The 10,439-nt window shown below is 37.2% G+C and overlaps 1 protein-coding gene across 1 annotated transcript; it reads right to left on the bottom strand.

The window, feature by feature from the left end:
• Window positions 1-1,052: 1,052 nt before the first annotated feature.
• On the bottom strand, window positions 1,053-1,940 carry LOC128745803 (uncharacterized). The gene has a single exon (XM_053842877.1). It carries the CDS (start codon window positions 1,938-1,940, stop codon window positions 1,053-1,055), a length of 888 nt encoding a protein of 295 aa, XP_053698852.1.
• Between the last annotated feature and the right edge of the window lie 8,499 nt (window positions 1,941-10,439).

Below are 10,439 nucleotides of genomic sequence, written 5' to 3'. Positions count from 1 at the left end.
ACTAAGAACTCACACTTCTCTAGATTCACTTTAACCATGTGTTCCTGTAATCTACGAAACACGTCATGGACTTTCGCAATCAAGCCTTCTATTGAATCACTGCCTATCAGGATATCATCCAAATAGCATTGTACACCACCAATGCCTTGCAAAATATTATCCATCGCCCTTTGGAAAGTTGATGCTGCACTAGCTATACCGAAAGGCAATCTTGTAAACGCATACAACCCCTTATGCGTATTTATCACCAAATACTTTTGCGAGTCTTTTGATACCGGTATCTGCATATATGCACCTTGCAAATCAATTTTTGTAAAATAACGACATCCACTTAGACCGGCAAACACGTCATTAATGTTGGGTAACGGGTAATGTTCATTACAGATAATACGATTAACAGTCACCTTGCAGTCCATACATATTCTTACTCCCCCGTTCGATTTTGTAACCACCACAATTGGAGAAGCCCAATCACTATGCTTGACAGGGACTATTATGTTTTCCCTCACTAATCTGTCCAGTTCTGATGAAACTTTTTCCCTTAGCGAAAACGGTACGTCATAAGGTCGAAAGAAAATCGGTTGAGCATCCTCTTTCACATTAATACAAGCTTCAACCCCCATCATTGGCTCTTCTAGACTTTTAGAAAACACTTCTCTGTACTTTTCACTTAGATCTGCAATCAACCTAGAAGCCGCGATTTTCAAACTATTATCACTTTGTGTACTATCCCCGACAGTAATCATTTCATTTACGAAAAACTCTCTCCACTCTGGGTAGAGCACGTCTAACCAGTCTCTTCCCAGTAGGGGCGCAAATTTCCTTTCCCCCTCGATAACGATTAATGTCAAGCAAAATGAACGGCCATTTTGAGACCTAACCACAAATTCTACACAACCAGCTACTTTTAGAATTGTACCGGAAATCACACGCAATCTAATCTTACTTTTACGCAGCTGTATACTAGAAAAATTGTCTTTATAATCACTTTTGCACATCACGGTATACGAAGCGCCAGAGTCTATCTCAAACTCCACCCGCTTACCATTTAGTCAGAGCGTCTTGTACAGCGGCACATTGACCACGTGGTTGATATCAATGCCATGATTTAGGTCCGCCATATTGTTGTCGTCCTCCTCGTCGCTACTGACAGCGTTCATTTTGCGTTTGAACCAACAGTTCCGAGCCATGTGCCCCATCTTAGAGCAGTTGTAGCATCGGACCTGCTTACCACGTTGCCGTCGTCTCCTGGATTTGGATCTTCCTCGCGATTCCGATTGATCTCTCGTACGTTGTTCCCGGCCACGTGACTTTGATCTACTTCCTCGGTGATAATTTCCAGCGTTGATTCGATTTGTATACTCTTGTTTTTCCTTCATTTTAGCCATATCCGCCTCAATTTGTTCCAGGTTCTTTCCTTTGCTAACAGCTTCATCAAACGACGTCTCATCTGCGCAGTTCATTAGCTCTCCTTGGATTTTGGCGCTTTGGAGGCCTGCTATGAATTTATCTCTTAAAGCCTTATCGAGAAACTCTCCGAAGACACAATGTTTGGATAGGGCCTGTAACTCGACTGCGAAATCAGCCACTTTTTCATAGTCTTTTTGATTCCGCTTGAAAAATTCTACTGATTGCGCGATTCTGTTTTTCTTTGGACTGAAATATGATTTCAGTTTTTGTATCACTGTTTCATAAGTCACATCCTTATGAGTTTTAGGGTACAGCAACTGCTGCAGCTTCTTCAGAGCTGGTAGGCCAATAAAATGAACGATTAACTTCCGCTTGAACACGTCGTCCGTTATATTATTCAGCTCGAAAAAATTTTCTGCTCGTTCCATATAGTCGTCAAAATCCGCACTAGGCACAAAATTTTCTAGTGTGCCGATTAACTTTGAACCGCTGTGCGCAGGTTCCTTCACTTCTTCGGATTTCTGCTGCATATTCTAGCGGCTCTGTACTTTCTGTCCGTACTTTTTAGCCTTACTTCCGGTTAAATCACAGTGCGGCACTGTAACCACGCGGTTTCACACAACTTACGCGTTACCAGCAACTCACGTTGCTATTCTCCAATCGTCGCCAATGTTAAATACCTTCCAGGAATGAGATGGCGGACGGACGTCTTCAGGATTGAATACACACGACTCTTCTATATAAACTTTATTACTTGATGTCCAAACAAGGAAAGAGACTTACTCTAGGTTTACAATTGTATTTATACTATATCTACCGGAAGTTGACTAACAATATAGTCCACAGAAAACTATTGATTTTCAAGTTACCTCAAGATAGCCATAATATCTAGATCAGTAAACGAGGGATCTTAACTATTGATTTAACATTCACCATAGAAAAAAATCTTACGTCCAAAACCACTTACATGTCAAATTTGGTTCCATTTGCTTGATTAGTTCTCGAGTTATGAGGAAATTTGTTTTTCATTTGTATAGGAGCCCCCCCCCCTCTTAAAGTAGGGAAATCCATAGAAAATATACCATAGAAAATATTCTTGCCTACAAAAACACCCACATGCCAAATATGGTTCCATTTGCTTGATTAGTTCTCGAATTATGAGGAAATTTGTATTTTATTTGTGTAGAAGCACCCCCTCGTAAAGTTGGGACGGGTCCTAATTCACCATAGAAAATATTCTTGCCCTCGAAAACTTTCACATGCCAAATTTGGTTTCATTTGCTTGATTAGCTCTCGAGTTATGAGGAAATTTGTATTTCATTTGTATAGGAGCCCCCCCTTCTAAAGCGAAGAGGGGTCCCAGTTCATCATAGAAAGAATTTTTGTCTCCAAGAACACCCACGTGTCAAATTTAGTTCCATTTGCTTGATTAGTTCTCGAGTTATGAGGAAAATTGTGTTTCTTTGGTACAGGAGCCCCCCCTCTTAAAGTGGGGAGGGGTCCTAATTTACTATAGAAAATATTCTTGCCCTCGAAAACCTTCACATACCAAATTTGGTTCCATTTGTTTGATTAGTTTTCGAGTTATGAGGAAATTTGTATGGAAGCCCCCCCTTTTAAAGAGGAGAGGAGTTATAATTCCCCTTATAAAGAGGGGAGGGGTCTCAATTTACCATAGAATAAATTCTTGTCACCGGAAACACCCACATGCCAAATTTTGTTCTATTTGCTTGATTAGTTGTCGAGTTATGCAGAAATTTGTGTTTCAATTGTATGGGAGCCCCCCCTCTTAGTGGGGGGAGGGGTTTCGAACCATCACTAAAACCTTTCCTGGCCCCAAAAAACCTCTACATGCATATTTTCATGCCGATTGGTTCTGTAGTTTTCGATTCTATAAGGAACATACGGACAGACAGACAGACAGACAGACAGACAGACAGAAATCCTTTTTTATAGGTATAGATTTGCAAAGTCTACATAGGGATTTTTTTAACAATTTGTATGCACGCAGAAAAATGATGATAATTAATTACAACAATAGGCCGTATAAATAAAACAGTGTACTTGCCTTTCCCGTTTAAATCGTGTGGGAGCATTTGCTCTATATTTTTTATTCATACGGCCTAATATCTGTTGTTAAGATCAACTTGTACGATATTTTGACGTAGGACTACGTTTTACGGCAAGTTTTGAGATAGGGTGTCATTCCAAAAAATCGAAATATGCGTGCGTCACGAAAAATGAAAGGTTTTGAGCGCTAATACCTCAGCGGTTTTCCGATCGATTTTCAATATTCTTACACCAATCGATCGGAAAATTATCTAAGAATTGGCCCAAATGAAGAAAAGTATGGATTCTTGATGTTGAACTATTGAAAAATTTAAAATAATGAACCTATGTTTTACCAGAATTCTCGCTTCGTGATTGGTTGGAAGATTCTTTGCGATGATCTAAACCTATACCAATTTGATATCTGTGCTTGGGAAGTAAGCCAAAACAAGTGACAAAGCTCCCTCATTTCAACAAGATTTCTTAACACCGCGGTTAAACCTAGACCATTTTGATGTCCTTGCTTGGGAAGTACGCCAGAGAGAGTAACAAAGCCCCCTCGTGCCAACAGATTTCTTACGAACGCGATTAAACCTAGTCCAATTTGATGTCTGTGTTAGGGAAGTGTGCCAGAAAAAATGACACAAATTCATTGCCCCAACAGATCGCAAATTCTTTACTGCGAGACTGTAGTAGTGTTCGGTTATAATATGACTCTGTATGAATACGCATGCTTGCCGTTTCATTAGAAGTGTAGTGAAAAGATGTGCTGTTGATAAAATAGGATTGAATTGGGTATTTTAATTTTCCCAAAAAAGTTGATTTTTCTATCTCATTTGATAGCCCGTCGTTTCCTGAATCTAGCAGTTCTTTTTATATTTCAATTAAGTCAATATTCGATTAAAAAATTAATAAAAATCAAAACTAGAATGATTTGCTGTTTGACAGATATCAACCAAGCCGATTGATTGACTTGATGTCAGAAGTTCTCTCCCTCTCTTCTATCTCTCTGATAGAGCTCTTCATTTTAACCGAGCTTTTAAAGCTCTCATATGAAACCTGTATCGTTCGATGACCATAGTGTATCTTTTCACTGTGTTGTCTAAGACGAGCTAAAAAGAAAAGTGGTTTACTTGTAAGCTATCGTCTTATTCCAAAATTTTTTTTCAAATATAAAAAAAATGTTTTTTCATTACTTCCATTAGTCAAATTCGGAAAAGTCTTCATGTAGCGATTGAATGGCATCATATCTTGTCAGAATATGCGGAAATGTATATACCACTAAAATACCCAATTGGTAAAATCCCTTCAACGTGGGGAACCATTGGTAATAAAAACAATCTTTAATTTCTGTTAGGTAGCAGGAAAGCAATAGTTTGTGTTCTTGATTTTGTTAAATTGTTTCCAAATGCACAATCTTTTGAGAATTGAACGTGTGCTGTGCAATGTTACTACTTTGATAAATGTTACATACAACGCATGTAGCATGTATATATGTTGCATATAGCATGTATACATGAAGAATCGAATGATTACAAGTAGTGATGTCCGATTTTTTCAGTTAATCGATTAGTTAATAATCGATTACTTTTTAGGCGGCCCATAATCGACATCGATTAATCAGCGCTGCATAATCGATTAATCGAAATAATCGATTGGTTACCCAAGTAACCAAAAGTTCGAATAATGGTGTCTAACAAGGGTTAAACAGCTTTATGTATATCAATCTATAACTTGCTAAGCAGCGTCACTTTTAAGTAATTAACCGAACTTTCAAGCTGTCTTGGGTCCACTGCATAGAACGCTAAGCAGCTTCGAAATAAACTGTCAAAAACTAAGAAAAAACAAATTTAGCAGCACTTCTATGTTCTATTTTTATATTTCTACCTAACTTCTATATTCGTTGCATTTGCCTGCTGTTGGGTTTGAACCCGGGTGTTCCGCGTTGCAAACCTATACCGATCCACTGCGTCACCTTTGCCGTATACAAGCGATGTGAATTTTGCCAATGAGTTGTTAAGTAAAAGTTCGTTTTAGAACTTGCAGCAGCTTTATGCAGCGCAAGTTGATTATAGAACATAAAGTTTGGAACCAGGCAATTAACTATAGTAGTGAGATACCGACAGCATATGCTACACAACACAACACAACACAATAATGAAGAGCATTTGATTCTAATTTATATTTGTAATTAGAAATGTGCGAGGATTAAATTTATTCAAGTGAAATAAAAATAATTAATCTCCAATAGTTTCAGGTTCTGCTGGTTTGATCACCAGAAATATAAACAAAAAAGCAGCACGCAGAACTTGTTAGCAACTAAAGTTACTTCAGAACTTCATGTAGCATCCTAATAGCTTTGAAGTATCTATGAAGTACTCGCAGCACTTCTTAAAGCATTTAGTTCCACGTATACTTGATATACACTACTAATCAGCAAGAAAGTTCCAGGGAACTGAATCTGAACTAATTATGAACTTTCGAGTTCGCGTGTCAAGTAATAATCGAACTTTTGGTTGCTTGGGATATAACCTTTACGTCCCCGACACCAAAAAATAGCTTTGCGTCCCGTAGTACTGTCCACGAGTGTTTTGGAATGTGCAGTCAGACTTAGGCTAGTTACATAGAAAACGAGAAGACCGCATTTTTTGGTTTTTGTATAGAAAAAGACGCAGGGTATTACCCAGTTTTCTAAAAATTCCTTACAAAATTCCGTGTCTGACAGACTGACAAATTTCAAATTATCTTTTGACGGTGGCACGGTTAATATCTAGATCAAGCTTAGTTTGGTTTTAGGCTTCAGCGTAGTATTTAAACCGACCCACTGCGTGCAAACTGGATGATTAAAAGCAAAGCCTTGGGGTTAAACATCCTTTCTAATGTCGAATTTGTTTATTATCAATTTCCCACCCTTTCGTACGCGATGAATTATAACCGTCGCGGGCGAAATCGTCGCGGGAGCAAATATCGTTTATTTTGTCAAGTAAATCAATAGCTTACGTGCTAGACAAGCATAATATGTACTTATAATTTACATACAGCCAAGCAGATTCTTTCTGCGATGATTTCAAGCTATCAAAAAAGTGATCAGCGCGTTTTGTTACCAAAGAAACGGGCAATATTCAATCCGGATTGGAACTGGATGAACTTTTTGTGTTCATTTGCTCCTATCTGACAGATAAAATTCATCCAGTTTCAATTCGGATTGAATAAACAAATTCGGCATAAGATTTGACCCATCTTTATCGAAAGACTTCACAGTCAGCTATTAGAGTACAAGACAGTTACGGGGCTATTGCAACAATCCTACTGACTCTATCTAGGAGCACCGCCTAGCTGAGATTTGAACATACGACTACTGGTTTCTTAGATCAGCATCATACCTCGAAACCAACGAACTGGTTGATTGTGTGTGGTTAATTTAGAAGGTAAGCGCCTGCCACTGTAATATTTAAATTTGTTAGAAATTGTCAAACAATAAAATTTTAAACAATCCGGCATAATCGATCGGCCAGTTAATCGATTATCTAATAATCGGAACATAAAGCAATCGATTAAGAATTATTCGATTATTCTAGCGGATAATCGATTAGTTCGATTAATCGAGAAGTAATCGGACATCACTAATTACCTGAGAGAGAGTCGCGGAGACGGTCTTCTTTTTCTTATGCTTTGGCTGTTCTTCTTCTTCCTATTACGTTTGCTTTCATTTTCGGGCAAATAAATGAAACTTGTGCGTGAACATCTCATTGGACGTGTGAAGTGTGCATTTTATAATAACATATTTTGGTGTTAATTGTCACACGGGCATTTCAGTTTTTGCAAAAATGTTAATTTACAATTGAGACAAACAAGACTAATTCAATTCCGAATGTGTTTTTCACAAAAACACCGGCAGAAAACTTATGAGAATTAACAATACTTTTCCATTTTGGGACAACGATAACGACTGGCTGCATTTGACAGATCGTACTGGCTGCATTTTACGTTAGAATTTTTCCTCTTCGCGAATCTCTCTCAGCTAATTACAAGCATGACTACATGCTACTGTCACTACAAAGAGACTTACGTAGTCCTGAGTCACCTATATGCGGTCGTGTCTTGTACACAACCCCTCTAATTTTTTAATCAAAAACATATTTTTCAAACTGAATTCATACTTTTTTTGTTAATAAATTGTTAATAAATCCAGAAATACTTATTTTTGATTCTACAATTTTATTTGATAGAAGCTGGCTGTTTTTAGAGACAACAAAGTTTAATGTTGAATTAAAAGGTCAAACAATTAGAATCGAAAAAATGTCTGAATAAGCGAGTCTACAATTTATCTCAGCCCTGGACAGACTTGGCTCTAACTGCCCTACCTTGTGCTGCAAACAGAAACAAAAACAGAAACAGAATAAGCGAGTCTACAATATGTTTTGTTGAATTTATTATACAGGATCTTTTTGCATTTACAAACTATTTTTCTGTGTGCATATAATTATTTATTTTTAAATGCATATATACATACGGTTTATCCTGGATGATTTGTTTCTCGAAAAAGTGCTTAGTCAAAATTCTGTTCATAAAGAGCATTTCTTTAGTGTCCGGTATAAAGCGGGGTACGCTGCTGAAAAGAAAACAGCTCAAGAAAAAATCTTGCTATTTACCGAAGAAATTTTGACAACTCCAATGCAAGCAACCACCTGTCATTTTTTCTTGTGGTAATAATTGCGCCGGATATTATTCCGTACGGAAAAGTGACGTTTTAATTCACCTGCATGTAAAACTGCGTCATCTGAACGTGAAATAATATTTCTTATGAAGTGCGTACTACAGACGGTCGATAATCTACAGACGCGCAAAGAGCGTGGCATAAAACACCAATCGAACCGTCAAATCGAGACACCAAATGAGCAAAGTAAACAAACTTGTGTATCCTATAGGCAGGGAAGACTAAGTTTTGTAATCTACCTGAAATATTAAAACTTGAACTATTGATCTACTAACAACATATGGATTAGTTACACTCGATATATCATATAATGCTTTGAAAAATTCAATTGGCTTGTTCAATTTGCAAAATATGCGTCGCAATTCGCGAAGTTCCATGGAACATACCTCGCGATTCACGCAACTTACTGCTGATTATAGGCGAATAAACGCAAAACTAATGAAGCCCATGCGACTCCTACATTTGGCTGTCCGAACTAGGAAAATGATGATCAGTTACAAATTTTCGCTGGACGGATATACAAATCAAAACATTTTTCATTTAAATCTCAGTAAAATGAATATTGCGAACATTGAATTTTCTGCAGCGGGTTAGAAATCTTATTTACCAGCTAGCGCACTGGTGGTTGCAAATGAAATGTGTACTTAGGACAAGTAAATTGAGATCCGGATTTAGTTTAGGTGTGTGTGGTTATGTTTATAGGTTCCGGACCGAAAAATTTAGATCCAGATATATTCATGAAAGTGTTCTATATATTGTTTAAGGTAATTTCAATGATTTTAAGCAAAATAATAACAATATTTCATACAAGGCATGTTGAATCAATGTCCTTATTGTTTAGTATTTATTATGTAATAAAATTATAAATGGTTTAAAATAAAATGCAGGCAAATAAAAATTATAGTAAGTATATATGTTATTTTCTAACCCAACCATAACATTTGATTGATTCCAAAGCGCGCATTTTTAAAAAAATTCAAATTCGCTTCTTATGATTTTAGTTTCCTATGTGTTTTGACAGCTCGAAATAAAAATATCATCATTTTTACCGCGGCGCCAGCTACTTGTCGAATGAAGCTTTTGTTCACCTATAGGGAGATTGATCCAATTCTGACTGGTTGCCAAAACTGTTTAAATAAAATAAACAAAAAAAAGTGTTGCCGAATTGGTAATTTTTCTCTTTGCGCGTCTGTAGATTATCTACCGTCTGTAGTGCGTACTGCTTAAGAAATCGTAAACGAAATCGATTTCTTGAGCATTTCTTGTCCTATCTTTTTACCTAGAGTGACTATATACAGAGTGGCGACAATGTCAAAATTGGAATGATAATTATCTGTCAGTGTCATTCCAATCGAGCAGACGACCTATCCAACGCCTATGCAGGAAAGAGAAAGAAAAACCTTGGAAAAGCCGCATTGCATACATTTGGGATGACTTGTCGCCACTCTGTATATAGTCACTCTATTTTTACCCATTACTTTTCAGCAGCGTACCCCGCTTAAGTCCGTAATCCAATTTTCCTAGCAAAATTCTCGAAAATTTGGGTTCTGCTGACAATACATGGCGAATCTGCAACAATAGTTTAAATTTGTCAAGAATTTTTGACGTAGGACTACGTCTTACGGCAAGTTTTGAGATAGGGTGTCATTCCAAAAAATCAAAAAATGCGAGCGTCACGAAAAATGAAAGGTTTTGAGCGCTAATAGCTCAGCGGTTTTCCGATCGATTTTCAATATTCTTACACCAATCGATCGAAAAATCTTATAAGAATTGACCCAAATGTAGAAAAGTATGGATTCTTGATGTTGAACTATTGAAAAATTGAAAATAATGAACCTATGTTGTATTTTATCAATAAAATTGCTACTGATAAAAATCAAGTTGTTATTGCACCTGGCAGCAATTTAACGAGTCCTACGCAAATTCGTTTTTTAATAATAATTTTCCTGTACTTACTAAATACATTGAAAATATGCTTGTCAAGCAGGGAGGGGTGCAGTGGGGAAGCAATAACGAAAAACTGATAGTTCAAATTGCTAAATTGCAAACATGCGTGATAAACCCAGAAAATAACCACGCTAATAATTCTCGCGTGGGACTCTAAATAGGTGGAAACTCCGTAGTTGCAACCGTAGTTGACAAAGTGTAAATCTGAGAGAGATTCGCGAAGAGGAAAAATTCTAACGTCAAATGCAGCCAGTACGATCTGTCAAATGCAGCCAGTCGTTATCGTTGTCCCAAAATGGAAAAGTATTGTTAATTC

Source organism: Sabethes cyaneus, chromosome 1, assembly GCF_943734655.1.
Source record: "Sabethes cyaneus chromosome 1, idSabCyanKW18_F2, whole genome shotgun sequence".
Classification (NCBI taxonomy): domain Eukaryota; kingdom Metazoa; phylum Arthropoda; class Insecta; order Diptera; family Culicidae; genus Sabethes; species Sabethes cyaneus.
The sequence above is the reverse complement of the archived record's forward strand: the minus strand, read 5'-3'. Positions and strand labels throughout refer to the sequence as shown.